Source organism: Megalops cyprinoides, chromosome 4, assembly GCF_013368585.1.
Source record: "Megalops cyprinoides isolate fMegCyp1 chromosome 4, fMegCyp1.pri, whole genome shotgun sequence".
NCBI classification, from domain to species: domain Eukaryota; kingdom Metazoa; phylum Chordata; class Actinopteri; order Elopiformes; family Megalopidae; genus Megalops; species Megalops cyprinoides.
The window spans coordinates 33,525,525-33,545,392 of record NC_050586.1 but is presented as its reverse complement, the minus strand read 5'-3'; the positions used below and the strand labels follow the sequence as shown (position 1 = coordinate 33,545,392).

The 19,868-nt window shown below is 44.7% G+C and overlaps 1 protein-coding gene across 1 annotated transcript in view; it reads right to left on the bottom strand.

The window, feature by feature from the left end:
• Positions 1-19,868, bottom strand: part of dapk1 (death-associated protein kinase 1) — a 49,410-nt gene that overhangs the window by 13,989 nt on the left and 15,553 nt on the right. Inside the window, exons 3-12 of the mRNA XM_036526546.1 lie at positions 12,725-12,946; positions 9,179-9,317; positions 8,223-8,352; positions 7,319-7,367; positions 7,198-7,224; positions 4,990-5,142; positions 4,172-4,217; positions 3,975-4,064; positions 3,103-3,195; positions 829-948 (exon numbers count right to left, since the gene is read on the bottom strand). Coding sequence (XP_036382439.1) covers positions 829-948; positions 3,103-3,195; positions 3,975-4,064; positions 4,172-4,217; positions 4,990-5,142; positions 7,198-7,224; positions 7,319-7,367; positions 8,223-8,352; positions 9,179-9,317; positions 12,725-12,946 — 1,069 coding nt within the window. The remainder of the gene's footprint in view (positions 1-828; positions 949-3,102; positions 3,196-3,974; positions 4,065-4,171; positions 4,218-4,989; positions 5,143-7,197; positions 7,225-7,318; positions 7,368-8,222; positions 8,353-9,178; positions 9,318-12,724; positions 12,947-19,868) is intronic.

Here is a 19,868-nt window from a genome sequence, read left to right as displayed (position 1 = left end):
TGCCGCCTGAGCTGCGGCAGGGCACTTCAGCTAAATTAGATTCACTCTTTTATGATCATCTACACGGCGTTTCTAATTGCAACATGCTTCGTTCCATCATTTCGCAGCAGTAGTTTAAACTCCCTTCTCGATGGGTGATGATTTCAATAATTTGCGCGGGACGGGGGAGCGGGCTCGTGTGGGTAAATGCGCGGGATTGGAGACGACCCCTTAATGCAGGTGCATGCAGCCGGGGACCTCTCTGCGAAGCTAACGCCACCTTAGTCTCTCTTCCCTTCCCTGTTCAAATAAAGACTTCAGCAAGGACTCCCTCCCCCACACTCTTAGCCCTGAACGCTGACGTGATCGCTACAGCTATTGCGATCGCTACACCTCTCCTAGGTGATGAGCGGTGTGAAAGATCAAAATAATATTCCTCTCGGTGCTCTGAGATTATTTCTTGTCTCACATCACACCTACAGAAAGTGTCTTGCATGCTCTGAATGTGTCTGCAGTTTTTCCACCGAGGTGCTAATGAACTCAAACGCGGCTCTCAGACGATTTAATAACACAAAATGGAGATAACCGTTCTCTTAACGAGCGCTCATAATTTCTCTATAAAACTGCTGTAATCAAGAAGCAGCTTTTTAGGAAGAAGAGAAAAGCATCACATGCAACAACATGCAATTAAATGGAAGAAGTGAATGGAGACTGCTCTTAGAACAACAGAAAGAAGTAAATGGAGACTGCTTTTAAAAAAATGCGACCGCGTCCTTGTCGTCAGGCTCCACTGGATCAGATTAAGGGGGAGGCTATTGGGTTTCGTCCCGGCGCGGTGCTTGGAGTCACCTTGTTGGGCTGGTTCACGTCATAACTTGTCAGGGATCCAAGGAGGTGCTGCAGTCCCGGCACATTGTCGTCGTTGATGGCATGGATGATTGCCTTCATCACAAAAGAGTCTTCCTCATCCTGTGGGTGTAACACAGCACGGTTGGTCTCTCTAACCCAGGGTTCTACACAAATGCCCAACACGTTGTGTGCAAAAATTCATGAAATGTAATTCACTAAAGATGTGCTCATCCACTGTGGGAAAGATACAACATTTCCTTTATTTTAGCTTCCAGCTGCTCTTTGTCAGATCAAAATGAACTTTGAAAAGAAGGAAACTTTCAGTGCAGTTTTACTGCAAACACACATCCTGCTGTCACATTCTGCTGTGTACATGTTGTACTCATCACCTTAATATTTTCTAACGGTCATGGTTTTCCACAATCCTGTTACGCTCCATTGTGTGCTGCAACAGCCCCCCTTTTATAAAACAAGGCCTGCGGTATGCTAATCCCATTAAATAATGTACATGCCTCAGAAGAAAGCACTGGTTTTTTTCCTCTCTCCCCTGACAGAGCAAGTCCACCATGTGACCCAATAACCTTCAACAGAATTTGACAGCATTGACACCAGAGCCGGAATGCTCAGCTGAGCAGGGCAGAATCTAATGGCCACAGGGAGGAGGGGATGCCTGGCCGAGAGTTCAGACCGCATGCCTTCGCCGGTCTGGGTCTAAGATGCTCCCATCAGCGCACAGGACTTCACTAAAACAAATGCTATTGGGTTAAATCACAGGGCTGGCAAGGCAACTGGGTTACACTTAAGCTGTGAGACTACAACAGCAAATGATGACCGTGTTTGCTGTTAACCTTGTGGGCCGAACACGATGCACCTCCTCGCTTTCTAAATCCGCCTTCCTCACGCAGCTCTCAGCAGCATTTCCTGATTTTGCTCAAAATAGTTCCCAGCCTGCCTATATGTGTATAATAGTTTTTCTTTTACCCTAGATCCAAGGGCATGCCCAATATCTCCATCAACTTTCCACAGTACCTACCCACTCATCTTACCTGTGGCACATTTATCAGGCGTAGGCAGCACACATGTGGAAACTACTTAGATTCTGGTCCTTGAACCCAACCATGCCTGACATGACAGCCATGCACAATTTTTACAGAATGTGTCTATTTTGCACTTTTTAAAGTGACGTGACAATGCCACTGTGAAGGGTGATAGACTAAATAAATGTGAACAAGTGATTGATTACTGAAGAGACACATATAAAGTGCACTGTAATATTCTGCATCATGACACTGATAGTCTCACGCCTCTTTTTGGATTTTTGCTCGCAGATGACAATGTGATAATCGCTCTGCCCACACATCTCTAATCCTGTATCTTCAAAAGGCACCTTCTCACCAAACAGTCTCATATTCATCCAAATAATCTTTGATAAATTGTTTTTCGATAATATCCCAACCAATGGTATCCTTTTGATTAACGCTGTTCATTTCAAGGTGCATTCTTCCACAGAGGTGGTCTACACTTGTCAAACTAATTTTTGGCAACATAAAGCCAATTGTAAAGATGACAAAAATAAATCTATTGGTCCATTAAGGGCAGCTCACAAAAAGTAAACACTGTTTCAATTTCATCATCTTTCAGCCTAGCAAATCAAGGGAATTTATACAAGTTTTTTGCTTTACTAACAGAGGACCGGTTCAAATCAAAAGGGGCATTATTCTTTTAATTCATGCCACTAGCATATATAAACAAGTCGATCTGAATGCCTGTGTTTAAGGAGGAAGAGCCCATTTAAATTTTCAGGTGATTAAACACCTTGAACAAAGTCACCTGCTGTTAACGGTTCACAAATCATTAACCATTTCCCAGGGTGGAAAAATGGTTGTATAGAGCCATGTGTTTGAGTCTCGTCACTGGTAATGGTGAAGGATTAAACCAGAGGTTATTCATTTTTTTCTTTCTCTGGTAAACACTGTTTTCATTTACACAAACACCACAGACTCAACCTCACCAAAGAACACTGGCTTTAATGCCTCAGCATTTAACCCTATGATGTCCATGACCAGGCCCACACTCTGTTTGCTAAGGGATTTTCTCTGTTAATGACTCAAGTTACTGCACAAACACACTTCACATGTAGCAGACCCTGAGTGATGAGTTAACAGTAAGACTGCATGTTGAGCGACCATTTGGTTGAAGATGGAAAAAGGCTGCCTGTTATGAGCGAATCACACTATTGCTCCCCACTTCCTCGGTGTTAATCACAGGTCTTACCAAGGTGTCATCACTGCGAGCCACACTCATGTTGCTCCTGGACAAGAAAGACCTTGAGAGACGGTTGCACAGGGAGATGAGCCGCACTGATTGCTGCAGATGAGAGGAAAGACAGTGAACCATCAGCGAGACATCAAATGTCCTCGTGTTATGCAATGAAGAGAGTCTACAGCGAAAGAAAACAGGGTTCCACTAAGTGAACTTACTAAGTAAGTGGAACTTTTTTTAGAGATGTGTATATTTGTCATGATTCTCACGCACTCTGAAATATCCTGTCTCTTTTCCAAATTACAGCAAATCATCTTCCCAGAGACAAATGCTAATTATGGGATTAAAATGAAAATGAAATGAACATGGCAGAAAAACAAGGAGGGAGTCACACCCAAAAAACCATCAGAGACAACTAATATGTCTGCAGAACAGATGAGCAAATCATCTCCAGACACGAAACTGCTGTCATGCTCAGTGCAAAAGCAAATGTTCACAGCTGCAAGGCTAGGGTAGCTGGCTTGCCAGCACGTTTTAGTTGCGGCCTGGGAAATTGTGTGATGTTTCCCTAATGTGATTACACCGTTTAACCGAAACCAAGGAGGACAAAGAGGGCTAGCGCTAAATAAGATCAAACATGACACCTGACTGCACATCGCTAGCTGGAAACACAGTTATGCTAATCTGCTCTTTTTATTTGTCAGACATTTGCTCTACCTTAAACATCACCTGACATCCTACTTATGTAATCAGCAGCTAGATCAAGGTTATGACTAAACCATTCCTGGAGAGCAAATTCAAGAGATTAAATTGTTGCTCACATACTGTTACATACCCAAACTGAATACCTCTATTGTAAAAGAGATTTAAAAAGACAGACTTACCTTCCATTTTCTACGAGCTGCAAACTTCTTAAACTTCTCCATGTTTACGGCAGATTCCTTCCTGCTAAGTGCCTGCTGTGTGTCCTTTGGCTAAACCAGAAGAGAAGAAAGGGTTTAATACCATTTACAACATAGTGATACATGTCAGCAGCCTGTTTCAATGTGCACTCATTGGACACAAAAACAACAGGACCAACCTTGATCCAGGGATGTTGTAGGCTATCCTGAATTGTCATTCTTTTTCTGTGGGGAACAGGAAAATAGACCAATGTTGAGACTAAACTTGTTTGTACCAAGAACAGGAATGTTTTGGTGTTTTACTGTTCTTCACTTGTATAGGCATTGTGCATTATGGGTGGCTGTCTTGTAAGCCTGCTGTGATAACTACATTCATGACTATGAACTGGGAATCCCTAGGGTATTTACTGTTCAAACAGTATCATGTTTGAAGATAACTCAGGGACTGTGGTGAAACTAGCACAGATAATAGCTTCCCCGCCAGTCAGGTTTTAGTTCCCATTCAGCACTCCACTTCACCAGCTGAATGGCGAACTACGACCCATCAAGGTCTAGCTTGTGGTTAGTGTACACAGACAGAAAATAGGATATATTGCTGTAAAAATATTTACATGCTCTTACAGGACATTAACATATTTTGTCAGAATACCATGAATGGCATCAAAGAAGCACAAAACTGTTCTCAATTAAGCAGCAAGTCCTCTGGTTTCTGTCAGTTCCAACTCTACGCACTTCTTTTTAAAACAATCCCCTTGGTGAGCATTCAGTTGATTTAAAGACCTCAGTCATGGCTGAAACTAAATGCTGGATAACAGCAGGATATTATTGCCTTTGTTTTTACACTTGACTCTGATGAATCCAAGGATATATTTTATTGGACATTATTATTAAAATTCTGAACATTATTATTCAATCTGCACACCCCTCCAAAAGAAAATAAAATGGATAAAATCAATAAATAAATCAGTAACAATAAATGAAAGACAGACAAACATACTTTGGATCTTTGATCAGCAGTCTCGTGATGAAGTCTTTGGCCAGGGCGCTCGTGTTTCTGAAGAACTCCTCATCGAACTCGTAGTTGACGGCGGAGACGTTGGCCAGAGTCTCTTGTTTGTTGTCTCCAAGGAAGGGGGAGGCGCCGCTCAAACTAACGCGGAGGACGGGGAGAGACAGAGCGGCGTTTAAATTGGGCAGGACAAAGCTCACTGAGGAGAAACGGATATAAAGCATTAAGACGATGGCTTCCAGAGAGCACGAGAACACAAAGTGAGGCATTCATCGTCATGGACAAATATCAACCAACGGGAAACAGCGGACAAAAAAGATTTAAGGGAGACTGCGAGTCAAAAGTAAAGCCAAATTGGCCTGGTGATGAACACAAAAGATTTAGGAGACTGAGTCAGAAGTACAGCCAAATTGGCCTGGTGACAGTTCTGTTGGCTGTGTTCCACATTTATTGTACACAGGGATAAATGATTCTGATATGCATTTTCACACTCAGAATCCTGCAGTTAATTGCACGTTTGACTTTCTTTATGAAACAAGACTCTTTGCACAATGTAATTTGATTTCAAATGAAGGAGACTGGTAGTGAAGGAGCCTGAACAAATGTAATTTACCGCTTAGCTCTCATCATAATGTGCTTCAATGTGAATATCTTTCCTTAGAAATGAAAAATGAACAGTAATACTTAAAAAAAATGTCAAGAGACAAAAATCACTGAGTAGAGATTTATTGCACGCAAGCTCACAAGGGCAGTAAGATAAAAAAGGATCAGATGAATGGTTGAAGCTAGTGTGCTGTTCGATGCATTCACTGACCCAGGGAGGATAACAAAGCTTATGAAGAATGTGGTTGTCACTCCTACATTAGCCAACAACAGTGACTCCTCAAAGCAAGGACGCCGTTACCCAGAGTGCCACTCATAGCACAGAACCTTTAAACACACACCATCTATTTCACCTGCACACCCTTAACCCAACGGAAGTGTCGAGTATATCTATTTTTGCACAAGGGGAAACAAAAACCTCGTTTAAATCAGCATACATGCACAATAACATTGTGATTGACATGTTTCAAGATAAGAAAGTGCACGTTTTCCGATGGTCTTGTGGAAATATGCGACTCCAGATTTTGTTATTGGTACATGGCAGCTGCTCGGGTTCAGGCGGCCAATTAGCTTGTCTCTCGGCAGGCAACGCTCTGAAGCCTGAGCTACGGGAAAGTGCCAAAAGAGCGAACAAACAAGCTAAAATTTCACAAATCAAGGCGCTGCTCTCAGCAAGCAACCTGAGCCACAGTGACAGGTTGTGATAACAACCGGATTGTGGGACCTATTTTTACACAGCCGTGACAGGGAGGTGGGCGGAGCAGGCATGGGGATGGGGGGGTGGTCGGATAGAGGGGTCGAGAGAGGGATCTCCTGGTTTGTGGAGACCTGTTATTACATGATCACTTCCGTGTAAGTGAAGAGGGAGGGGGGAGAGACAAAAGGTGAACCCCAAATCATGGATCCCACACACTCACAGAGCTTGAGGTGGGGAGTACTGGGGGTGGGACAGTGAGAGTTTCAACATGAACCAATCATTTGCATTTCAATGTGGGAGTGGGCGGACTTGTTTTTTTTCATGGCCGGGGCCTCCCTCAAAGCGCTTATCTGCTGAAGCAGAAACGTGTCGTTTTCATTGCAGACACGTTCACGCGCCACTCGGAACCAGCTGCTTCCTCACACACACACAGGAAATTAGAGGCTCCCCCAAATTACTCTAGCGAAACAGTCACAAGTACCCATAAACAAACAGATAACCTGCAGCTAGTAACAGCTTTAGATTGCGATTCTGAGGAGCGATTGTTTTGATTGCTCTTTGCTGTGAGCACGAACAAGGTTTTTCATTTTGTCAGCTTCAAATGAGCCGTGACATGTCATTATCACAAAAACCCGGGCTGTGTCCACTAAGGAATGATCATTGTCAGCTGTAATATGTTCATGCTCCAACTTCTTGATTGCAATTTAATATGTGAGGCAGCACTATCTAATTTAAATAGATCATTCATAAGGACAATTCCAAGCATTATAAATAGCTATGTGGGTATCTGACTAAGCTGCTACTCTGGCCATAATAAAACTGCATAAGTATTATATTATGTGGTGAGCATCAAATTCATTTGCTGTTGTCATCACCATTAAAATGATTGTACTTACAGAATATATGTTATCACCCCGATGCTCCTGAAATTCAAAAACAGAAGAATTAGACAACAGAAAAGGCAGCGCGCAGATTCTCTGATTTGGGTTCAGTGACTGAAGAGAAATAACATCTCACCACATGTCCGCTTCCAGGCCAAGGGGCTCATAATTCACCACTTCTGGAGCTGCACAATAAGACATACAGGGACTGTCAGAAATAGCATGCACATCTCAATATACTACAGACGCAACCAACATACTCCTGCCATTTCACAACAAATTTCTCTGCTGGCTTAATGGGGTCTCTAGAAATCTGAGTCCCTTGAAAGCTGTCCTTCAACATTATAAATGTCTACAGTTAAAGGGGACATTCGTTTGTTGTTTAGATAAATAAGGGAAAGATCTGGGAAATCGTTCTGTCAACAGCTGATGCCAGGATTGTTGCGAATTGAGGACCCCACAGCTCGGGACCCTATTCTCCAAACTGAGGTGATTTGGCACTGAGGTCCCCACGAGCCCCGCCCCCCTGTCTCCCTGCTGAGTTCCCTGTGGATATGGGTCCCCTCATTGTGCAGCCTGGTAGACGGAGATTTGTGGGGGGTGGGGTGTGTTTGGACCTTTGGAGCCTCTGCTGTAGCAGAGTCTCCCAGCAAACAGGATCTGTGTTTATTTGCACTGTAATATCATTCCTGCCCTGCCCAATGAGTCCCCACAGGACAATTGGCTGCTGCTCAAAAAAACAATGGATTAGGTGACGGGGCGACGGGGGAGGGTGGGCACTTGGAGAGGGGGGTGTTGGTGTCAGCCCAGTTCTGAACAGTGCAGTGCTCTCTGTGGTCAAGCGTGGAACAGGAAGTGACAGGAAGCGTCTTGGCAGCTGTAGGTGGGCCTTCTGCGAGCCTTCTCCGGCTGTCTGTCACTCTCCCTCACGCTGCATTTACAAGCAGGGCTGTCAAAACAGGCCGGGCAGAGGTGCCAGGAGCCCCATTATGATGCCCCGCATTACGGTGGAGGGGGGAGCCGGTGGCTCAGACACTGACCTACAAATTCCGGAGTCCCAAAGATGTTTTTGAAATCGTTGCCAAAATCGATCTTGTGAGCCAAGCCAAAGTCGATGAGCTTGATCCGTGGGTGAGGCACTGTCCTGTTCAGCAACATGATGTTCTCCGGCTGAGAGAGAAAGAGAGAGAGAGAGAGACAAAGAAAGAAGAAGAGAGAAAGGGAAAGGTGGGGGGAGAGAAAGACCGCAATAGAAGAGAGCAGCCATTACACATGGAAATCACATGCAAAGCCAGAGGAAGTTGTCTCTAGAAAGCTGAAACCCATTCAAGCCATGCTGGAACATAATCCAAAACTGCCCTCCCACGGAAACAATCCTAGCATCAGTGCATTACCTGTATTGAATCGTAATCCATCAAAGCCCAGCTGACTTATGGTTGAGATATATTAAAGAACCTCAGACACCTTAGTTAAGTCCCAGGAAGAGAACAGATATTGTTATTTTTATTCAGCAGAAGCCCTTATCTGGGATAAATTGCATATCTTTTTTATACTGATGTAATTATCATTAATACCTTGTACAAGAGCACAATGACAATGACACACCTGAGAAATATATGCATTGTTCTGCAGTTGATGTTAACAAGCAATGTCAAATCCTTCAGTTGAATACACAGCTGTTACATCACTGTCTGTAGTCAATGAGATACTTGTGACACTGTTACGCTGCACACTCCAGCTACAAAAACTGCAGGTGGCGAGTGACAGGGCAAAATATGTAGAATGTATGGCCACTGTAAGCTCCGTATTTGAGAGTCAAGGATAAAAAAAGGAGATATGATGCATTGTGACCAATTATGAATATGTTGTGAATGTTTTGCTCAATAGTCTCAATGAAGCTTTGAAGCTGCAAGGTCACAGCCTCAGGCACAGCAGTTGGACTAAGATGGTTTTGACCACGGAGCACCCCAGGGGAACCCAGCTGCCCACGCCGTACCTTCAGGTCAAAGTGGGCGATCCGCTTGGAGTGCAGGTAGAGGACTCCGTCTAGGATCTGCTTGAGGAATTCGGTGGCTTCCTCCTCCGTCAGAGACTCCTTCTCCGCCAGGAAGTCGAAGAGCTCTCCCCCTGCCACCCTGCGGTGGGGGGAGGGGAGAGACATTGACATTTTACAGACGAGCCGAAGCAATCAGGAAAGCCTGCTGATCTATCTGCCCTGCACAAACATGGAAAAACACAACAGGCTGAATTCTATTCAGTCTTATTTTCTCTAATTTATAAAGTACTTTGAGTGCCCTGTTTGAAAAGCAATGTATAAATAAAAGCTTATTATTATATATAACTGCATATTACAGGTGATCTAACATGAAAAATTGAGGTCTGTCATGCAAATGCCTTGAGAATTTAACTTCCTTCTACAAAGGAGATTCATTCTACAAAGAGATGCAGACGGCATGTAGCAATTTGCATCCTGTCTCTTTATAGAATGATGTCTCAGACTACAATTTACGAGTTTGCCTCCACCAAAATGCAATGTTGCTAAATGTACCTTACACCTACAGGCCTAAAATTATAGTTGTGGCATGAAGGTGAAACCTAACCTTTTCTCAGCTATCATGGCAATAAGACTTGACTGTATACTTACAGAATTGACATTTAATTGAATAAACAACCCCTCTGATTAAAGTGAAAGAAATGAGCTCTTTTTTTCCCCAGTGGTGATTATTTTTGCTGAAGGTTACAATTAATGTTTCCACATGCATATGAGAGTGGTGATATGATCCGCTCCTGTTTGTTTAACCAGAGGAAATGGCAGCACAGCTGTGGGGCTGTGACAAGATAATACTGTGCGATAATGGAGCCGTGAGACTGATTGGCTTTACCAAACACCCGCAGCCCAGCTGAAAAAACAGTCACTAGCATTGAGCTTTCCTTTCCCACCCACAACAGTACAAACTTTACGCGTTACACTTGCAGGGATATGATTCATGTACCGGCCTGCCAGGTTGATGACAAAACTATGGCATCGGCCTACGTGCATATTCCCCCCTCACCTGACTGTTCTGAAGACCTTACAAAAACCTGTTCTGTAAGAATAAACGGTTTCTCTTTGGGGGCTTCTACAGAAACATTTCCTGGAACCACTGTATTTTCTAAAATGCACTGTGGACCCTCTGCCTCTCATCTCTTTTAACTTGTCCACTGCTTTGATTAGGTAGCTTACATATGTAGAGGCAAAACCATTCTAGAATACCAACAAAATCACAATGCAAAACAGAGCAGGGAGGCACTGGTTTGCATGCTGAGGCACCAGCTCAACACACTGTGAGTACTGTTCATGTATTTATGATACGTGAGCCCTGTTTTCTTTGCACAGAGGTCTGCTTCAGTCCACTCCATTCAGTTTCACCAGTGGGAAAGTGACTTATTTCAATCATTGCTCAGTAACACCGGGTCCTTATTCCTTCACATGTCTACCTTACAGGACCTTTCAGTCCTCAGGAAAAGAACATGTTCTCTCCCAAGAAAAAAAAAAACACAAATTCCGTTTAAAGAATGAAAACCTGCACTTTACCATATTCTAAATACAAACAAGAAATTCTGAGAAAGCTTGGGGTTGCTCCTTTTGATCATTAACAGATTAGTCCATGAATGACGGATAAACCCCAGAGGCACATGCATACGAGGTCACGGGAAAAAAGCAAAGCCACGTTTAAACTGATCTGAATCCAACATCCACTGCTGAGTGTAATTTGATTAAACTATATTAGGTTGTTTAGCTCCAGCATGAGTCTGTATAAATTTAATGACTGTGGTCACTTTGATGTCAAGTTTGGAATATTTTTTAATATATTACTTGTAAAGAATTTATGCGATTATGTTAAAATGGAGATGAAAACTGACAGATGCTCTCCTTACACACAAAACAGAATTTAATTACTACAACTACTACTAAACTACAGTTTAGAAGTCTTTTTCATGATTGGGTCACCAAAGGTCAAAGGTCACCAATATGGCCTTCTTCAGTCTTTCTGTTTAAAAGGCTGTAGAACAAACAACATGCTATACATCACTGCTGTAGTATAAAGAAATGACAATTACACAAATACTGACTGCATTTAGCGACAGGGTCTCAACAGGATGTGGATAACACTCTGCTCGCAATTAGAGCCACTTAAAACAAGTTCAAACTGAGAACTGCCAAAACCAGTCGTTAAAAAACTTTTGCTAACGCTCACAATTTCTTCTACAGCCCAAGCAGAGGGCGTGTACCTGTTAACCCCAGAGCGTAAAGCCCTTGCACATGTAATATGTCACCCCCCCAACAGAAGACATGTACATCATAACAAAAACAAGCAAAAGAAGTTAGGATACAAAAAATAGCCTAAAATACTGTACCAAGAAGTGAAATAGCAATAATTTTAACCAGTACCTGGCAACAATAAAACTTAATAAAGCTTACATTGATTCCAGAGCTAAAATATTTGTCATCTGCTCAGATCTCACTAAAAAAGCAACCAAAAACGCAACCACCACTTCCTCCATAGCTGATCAAAAAGATCTTGAAACCAATGTACTGTATGTCAGTGGCTAGCTAGCCAGCCAGCCATTTACAAACAAATGAGCAATTTAACTTGTTGGAAGAACCTGTGGTGTCCAGTTTGAAACCACTTCAGATTTATACTAATTGAGCTGAGGTTTCCCCACTGGGGTCGTAATGTGGGGATTTTCAGGTTCAAAGCGATTCCAGCCCTTTAAACGACCTGTCGTGGGAATGGGCTATAAGAGTGTCACTCTCTTCCATCCCTTCTTTCACCTGTTAAAACACATTCATCTGTTTAAGTGTAGGTGGAGGGCGCAGATGGCAGACATGAAAGGCACACGGGTAAAGCTCTGTCTGTGCGTGATCACCACAACAGGCTCGACTGGTTAGACCACCGCTCACAGCGCTGACCCGACTGGTTTCACACAGCCCTCTGACAGTAAACACGGCTTGTCAACCGCGTAGGTGAAGCGTGTGGAGTGATGTATGGATGATATTGTGTCTGACAGTATGGGGAGCTAGGGTAAGCATACACATCAGTAGCAGAGCCTCTGTAAATAACCACAGGACTTAATGTATTTTGTGCAGCTCATTACAATGGTGAATTTTGGATTTTCACAAATTCCTGTAACATTGAAGTGTTTGAAACAGAGGCCTAATTTGGCCTTTTGTTTTCTCCCACTCTAAACACTCCACTGGGTTGAAGACTTCCAAAAATGCGAGGAAGAGTACAATACATTACAATATTGTCATTTAGTAGGCACTCTTATCCAGAGCGACTTATATAGATTACAGTTTTTTGACATGTTATCCATTTATACAGTTGGATACCTTACTGAGGCAATTGTGGGCTAAGTACCTTGCCCAAGGGTACAACGGCAGTGGCCCAGTGGGGAATCGAACCAGCAACCTGTCAGTTACAAGTCTTACCACTATGCTACACTGCTGCCACACTGTAAGAGTAAGAGGGAGAGGAAGAGCATGTGCGGCGGCACTCACAGCTCCAGGATGAGGATGACTTCGGTCTTGCTCTCAAAGACGTCATGCAGCGTGATGACGTTGGGGTGTCGGATCTCTTTGAGGATGCTGACCTCCCTCTCGATGTCCTCTTTGGTCACCCCGCGCCGGCTGGACTTGCTCCGGCGCTTCTTGATGAATTTGGCGGCGTACTCCGCCCCCGTGCTTTTCTCCCGGCATTTCTTGACCACAGCGAACTGACCGCTGCAGGAAAGAGGAACACATGGTCAATCTCATACATCACAGGAAAACAATAAACAAAACCCACTCCAAGGCTACGAACAAAATATACTCTGTGCGATGCGCAATGTGTTTCAGTAATAACCAAGCCAGTGGGAATTAAACTGCTAATGAAAACACTTTTGTCTATGGTCATTTAAAGATAAAGTATTTGAAAGATGATCATTAGCTAACCTCACACTCATTATATTTTTAATCTTCTCTGGAATGGCTTTGTAGAAAATGAGCCTCAGGGAAAGTCTTTAGTTGGACAAATTAAGAATACGAATGGCTTTTCTTGGGTTGATCTGTGAATGCTCGGCACGTCCAACCAAACATTTTCCCCGTTTCACTGATACAGAAGCATTCACAGTGGCTTTTCTGTCGAATACATTACAAAACGACGGCAGTAAAAGGCAAAAAGTATGGTCAGCAAGAAACGCTAACTGGAAAGATGTCTGTTTTGTGGTATCGGCATGGCAGAGACACTAGAAATCAGATTCCGGCGGGCTGCTGCTGCCAGAAGTGCCGCTTCCAAGCCGCACGATTAGCGGCCGTCCCCGATTCCCTCCGACACGTCGGCCGCTCCAGCTCTGGTGAGTCACGACTCGCGGCCTGAACCGCGGCCAAGTTGTGAAAGCGCTGCCTACACTCTTGCGAACAACAAATACTCTGGGTACACTCCGGTGGCCCATGCCGCGCTCAAGGAGTGAGTCAGAGGAGCGGCGCATTCGGCGCAGAGTGGCGCATTCGGTGTGGAGCGCCGCAGCCGGAGCTACGCTCGCAGATAACAGCCGGTTCTGCGTGACATCTCCCACGTGTCCTCATTTACCCTGGATGCACTTCTATGCTAACTCCTGCTCTCACCGATATCACCCTGTGGGGACAACACTGACTCCACCATTCCATGCAAAGTCCTTGACACACGAAGACACTGAGGGCAGGTGTTAGGCTAGAACTAGTTTGCTGGCCTCATGTTAAAAATTATTTTATTAATATTTTTAAATCAAATACATATATGAAAAAGTATATAAAATTTTTTATGGAAGGAATCATGGACTCCCCATTGCATGGCAAAGACTATGGACAAATGGGAAAATTTAATGGATATTTTGCTACCCTGGAATAATGTTTTTGGTTTAATATATGAAATGGATACATCACTTAGGGAAAAAAAAAAATGAATATGGACAGAAAGGACGGCCTTGGCCCTTTGTGGCCTCTGTGATTAATGCTGCTTGGGACCCCGGGAAGCAATAGGGGCCACTTGCGTACAGCGGGCTCCACAAGGAGCCACGCTAATAAACGGGCCGAGGCGTATGTCATCCTTTTTTAATCATAGGAGGTTTCCCCAGACAGGAACCTGCAGCAACGTCGGCCCTGCTGACAACGCTGGAGAAAGCCATTAGCCTGAGATCTGTTTGCAAGGCACGCAAACATCACAGAGACTGCAACCTTCACAGGGACTAGACAGGGAGAGGGCCCGCCTAAAACACCCCCTCAACTGCTTTTTCTACCCTACGACATGCACTCAAGAATCTCTCACCTTTAAGTGTGTTGAAGTGTTAATTACCTATCAAAATATTCTTGCATGCCTTAATGAAAGGCATGCAAGGCCTTAATGAAAGAGTCAGTTTTGGCTCTTTCTGTGATGTGTTTGACAACATGGGGGGGGGGAGACGACAACACGGGGGTGGTATCGAAGTTGAAATGAGGACAGTGCTTTGAGACTTTCTGAGGATGTTATGGGAACAGTTCACTGCTAATGTGGCCAGACAATGGCAGGAAGGAAGATGGCGCTTGGGTGGGTTTTCTCATGCTAATCTGAGAGATAGGCCTCTGCTCAGCCTGGCTTCGCCTACTTTCACCCGGGCGGCGACGGCGCTGATAGGCCCTTCATTTGCATTTTATCTGAGGCCAAGGGATTGTGAAGTCCCCCCATGATTCACGGTCGTGGAAGCAGGCTCGGTGATATCTGACAGACTCTCTAAGGCTGTAACTGCAGCTAACGCTCCACCAAACAAGAGTTCAACGGCGACAATTCACTCCTGCCAGCCGCGACTGCCGCATTGCGTTTCCGCAGCAGAATCACGTAGCAAATGCCACTTGGGGGTGGGTGTGTGAATTGGTCTGTGAGGCTACCGACGGATATCAGGGGAAAAAGAAGCCAGCAAGTGAAAACACAAAAATCACACCAAGCATGGCCATCGCGAAGTAGGGTAAAAAGTTCTTTGGTGACAGTGGGGAGGGCGTAGAAGAATGTTCCAACTACGAACATTTTTTTGTCATCTCCATCAAAAAAATTGCCTGTTGATAATAAAGGCATGTCGCAGAAGACTGCTGTCCAGCCAAGAAACACCCGCCGCATGAAGACAGTTATTACACCCCAAATTAGAGGAGAGCTGCAAGCAGCTGGCTTTGCTTTGTGTTGCTTAATGGCCAGACTGAAACGACTGATCGGCCTTACTTTGGCCCTGGAAGTACATTAAGAGGGTGCCTTACGGTCTTTCATTTTATGCATTAAGCAGCATCACAACTTGTTTGTCATTTATCATATTATGTTTTCAAATATGCAGAGAATATACAGAAAAAACTAAATCCCAAAGATGATGTTAGACCTGGTGTGTATGAATTGGCTTGTGTGTCATTGTAAGGCAGCCACAGTGTAATAGGAACTGAGGCACATAAAGCAGTTTTGTGGGTGACACCCATAACTAAGAGGTGAGCGGGAGTCCCCCCTCTCTGTTAGTTTCCATGGCACTATTAAGTGGCTCCTTTATTCTTCTTTGCCTCATTGCGAAGGCCCTGCAGGGAGCCGTGGTCCGGCGTGCAATGCAAATGACATCACATTCAGGCCGGCCACCGCCTCACAAAGGGGCTGACTTGTCTGTCCACATGTAAATTCGGGGCTGTTGGAGCCGGGAAGAAAGCGGAGGGCTCCTTCCAAGTGCCGTTTGCATCTCAAGCGGACGCTGCCAGCGTGCGTATCAAGATGTCAGGGTGGCAGGGTCCCTTTTGCTCCCGAGTCCCGAATGCCATGGTGACGAAGGGCCTTAATAATCACTGTGGCGATGTAATTGCCAGACTAATGGCAGTGGTCCTAAATTGGGCATTGTGAGAGACTTGTACCGGCTAGAAATGCACTGCAATGGCTCTGCTGCTGGGTGGCTTGTACTCAGTGTCATGTCACCCCAAAAACTAGGCATATTCTCACTGCTTACAGAGAGGCAACTACTAGGTTCTATTAAAAACGCTGGTTTTGGTTCATTACTGCTGTACCTTGTGATTTCCTTATCCATAGCCTACAGACACTGCCTGCTGTGGTACGAAGGGCCAGATTACAGTCTGTAGACAAAAAGGAAAAATTCTAGAAATTTTAAAAACAAACATGTATTTTTGCAGCTTAACCTCTGAAGAGCTGAGGATTGAGCTGAGAATTCCTGTAATGAGATACTGGTGCCATTACATACCATTTCAGCCAGGCCATTTGACCCTCTTAAAAGGGCCATTTGCATCCACACATATTTTAAACTGCTGTCCAGCTACATCTGTAACCACTGGAATTCGAGACACCTTAAAATCAGCCGACTTTTACACACAACTGTGTGTAAAAGCAGAACTAGAAGAGTTTAGTTGTCCAGCCCAGGAAAGGATAATATTAGCATGCTGGAGCCCACAGATTTCCACTACCATATTCAGAACAGAAGAGGCAGTGGACTCCTTCAGGTTGAAGGAATTCGCCACAGGTGATAGAGACTTAAGGCGGAGGGGTTAAGAGGTTAATGATGCCATTACTTATGTGTTGAGCATAACGAGATATGCAGCCTCCCACATGGGATCCCGCTGACATGATTTCACAAGCTCAGCAGACAGGCGTTGAGCAATAAGTGGGAAAAAAGGCCCGCCCTGTACGATCATAACACCAGCTGCATGCAGATACGAACAGCGAGGGAAAAAAAAAGATGGCTGCCATCCAAATTAACACAGAGGTGAAGAGAGACAGCAGTTCTCGCGGAGGGTTAGGACTGGCTGAAGCAAGACCCGGTTCGACCCAAATATTCCAGACCCCTGATGGAGGGGGCGCCCACACCCCTCAAGAGAAACGATGCCAAGGCGAATTCTGAGCTGCTCGACCACCCACCTCATTAGGGCAACGCTTAGTATCTCGAGAAATCAACACAGGAGTTGGCTTGTAGGCTCACTTAAAACGTATGCAAAGCGAAAAATTCCCACTTTCTAATTGCACCCACGGGATCCTTCAGGGGGACCGCCGCCTGCTTTAAAATTGGGAAACACTTCTGAATAAACAAGAGGAGGGGGCAGGCCCCCAAATTATTCATGACTTCATGAGCACGCATTATCAAAGACACATGTTGGTCTTATTTTGACATGAGTCAAAATGAGGGCTGCTGTTTTCGTGATATGTTTTTTTGCCTGATCACAAACCTCAACTTTGGGGCTGAAGTGCGCTCTTGTGCTGTTTTAATTATTTGGTTTCCAGCATCCGCTTGCTCGTTTCGGAGTGAAAGAGCGAATAAACTATGTGAACAGCCAGCCTCCGTTCTTTGCTGTTTTCTTTGTCCCTATCATGGGCATGCTTAAGAGGCCCTCGGCGACAAAGAAGTAAAACACAGATTTGCATTACACAACACAAGTGGGTGGGAGGGTTTATCTGAGAAAACATACTTGGGGACTGTGTACGTTTCACTTCCATGCCAAAGAAGCCCAAGTATTTATGGCTTTATGGTGTCCATGCTTTGGGAGGTTTTATCACAGATACGTGAACACGCTTTCAAATGGCACATTAACTGCACATTCCAATTCTGGTGGTGATCACAGTACATGTCTGGTGTTTATTCGCTAAAAAACATGCACGCTTAATTGCTGGCTGATGTTCCCAATGATCTCCCTTTTTAAACTCCTAGCGTTTGTGGAAGCCTTAGAAAGAGACTTTCTCTCAGTTCCTGCACTGGGAATGTGCATATATTTCTCACCCCAGCCTCAAGTGGAACTCGTCAACAAACAATATAGTTCACAACCAATTAAAGTTTTCAATGGGGCACATGAATCATTTCCTGTCTGAAACCGGTCAATACATAGAGGGACCACTGTTCTTAAACAGCTGGGGTGAACACCAAAGCGAGTGTAATCGAATGCGTCACACCGGCGATTGTTCAACATCTCATGCCAGACTTCACTTGGTGTTTCGGTTAAAATTGCAGATGTGTCTGACAGAAGTGATGCAAAGTGACTGGACTCAATGGGAGAAACTTAAGCTGCAAATCAATATGGGCTGAGTCTTTTATCTATTCTGCTCCATTACTCTGGTATTCAATCTTTTCTAGTCAGATTCAATCCACGCATATCACCACATGGGGCAGCGGACGTGTCACGGACGCGTCCTACAACAGGGCCTTCTGGCTTCCACGGCCTTTTACATTCTGTTATCCTTGACTCCTCCGGAATGGAACATTCGGTTACATTTTCCACACCGGAAGCTGGCAGGCCAAAAGCAAAGCCTACTGCGGGCGCCAGAACAAAGGCTTGAGCAGCACCTGATTTCTGCCTTTGTTGAAATCGCACTAGACCCTCGCCGTTTAGTGAGAAATGAAGATTAACAAGGCAGGCAGATAAGCTTAAAGGCTGCACTGACAGGTGACAGGGGGGGGGGTTCGTTCTGTCCTGAGGGTTTGAGAGACCGGCAGCTTTGCCATCAAAATTCTACGCTGGAAGCTGCCAAGCGATTGTTGCTGGGAGTGTTAAGACACTAGAATATTGGATAACTTGTAATATTCATAGCTGCCATTCCAAATGAGCTGGCTGAATAAGCTTTACATTCCAAGCTGGAAGGAATGTTCATCTGTTATTGAGATTATGCACTGGGGAGCTCTGATCTTCGCCTTGAAAAGGAACGACCCTGCGTTCCTACCCACCAACACAGAAAGGTTGACAGAACACTGACTCAAATGTTACATTGTTTGGCAGTCTACTGTAAATACAGTACCAGCCAGAGGTACTGTACTGTATTTAACCTGACAGCATGGCAGGTTCATGTCATCTTGATTCCGGGGCAAAGCTGACGTGTGGAAGGTGTGCCATGCTTAACTCCTGATCTCAGACCAGTCTTTCCACTCTGAGGCGCTGCCAGCACTGGACACAGAAGTCGCAGAAGGAGCCCCCTCCACTTATGAATAATTAAAGCGTTTCATTTCCATGCAAACGCTCGCCTCTTGTTGCGGACATTAACATTCTGGGCATCTCTTTCCATCCACCTGTGAATCACTCGCTGCATCCGTTTGTAGTGTGACTAACCAGAGACGCTGAATCCAAAGACTCACGCTAAGGCTCACACTATCCAGATTCCTCAGAAGAAAAACCTCGCCTAACTGAAACAGTGTAGCACCAGTATCATGGCTCAATCTAATATGAGTAATTCACGGCACTGTCAGTATCCACTCCAATGATGAGTGTTGACAGTACAGTGTCATGACTGCACAGCAACTGCATGATGCTGCTCTCCAGTTTTTCATTAATTGGGCCTGGGTTTCTAGCTGTTGTAATTCCCCCAGGGAAACACACTGTCCAGTGCTTTGTGGGAATTCACCTGTAAAAATGCTCTATAACAATAACATTTCGACTGTTTTAGTACAACCACAGGTATTACTAGTTCTGTCCATTACACCGAAGTCAGAGCCAAATTATGAGTTTGAAAAAAAAAAGCAGCCTTTTTCTTTAAAAGTCTGCAGAAGCATGCTGTGAAAAGCCTGTTTGCTTCCTGCAGAAACAGCTGACGGCCGATGACTCACGGCACTGAAGGCACTGCTCTCAGAGACACCTGCTTGGAGATCTGCTCTCGGAGCCAGCGGCCCGGCCAGCACACATGCCCACAACATCCTTCCCCTGACGG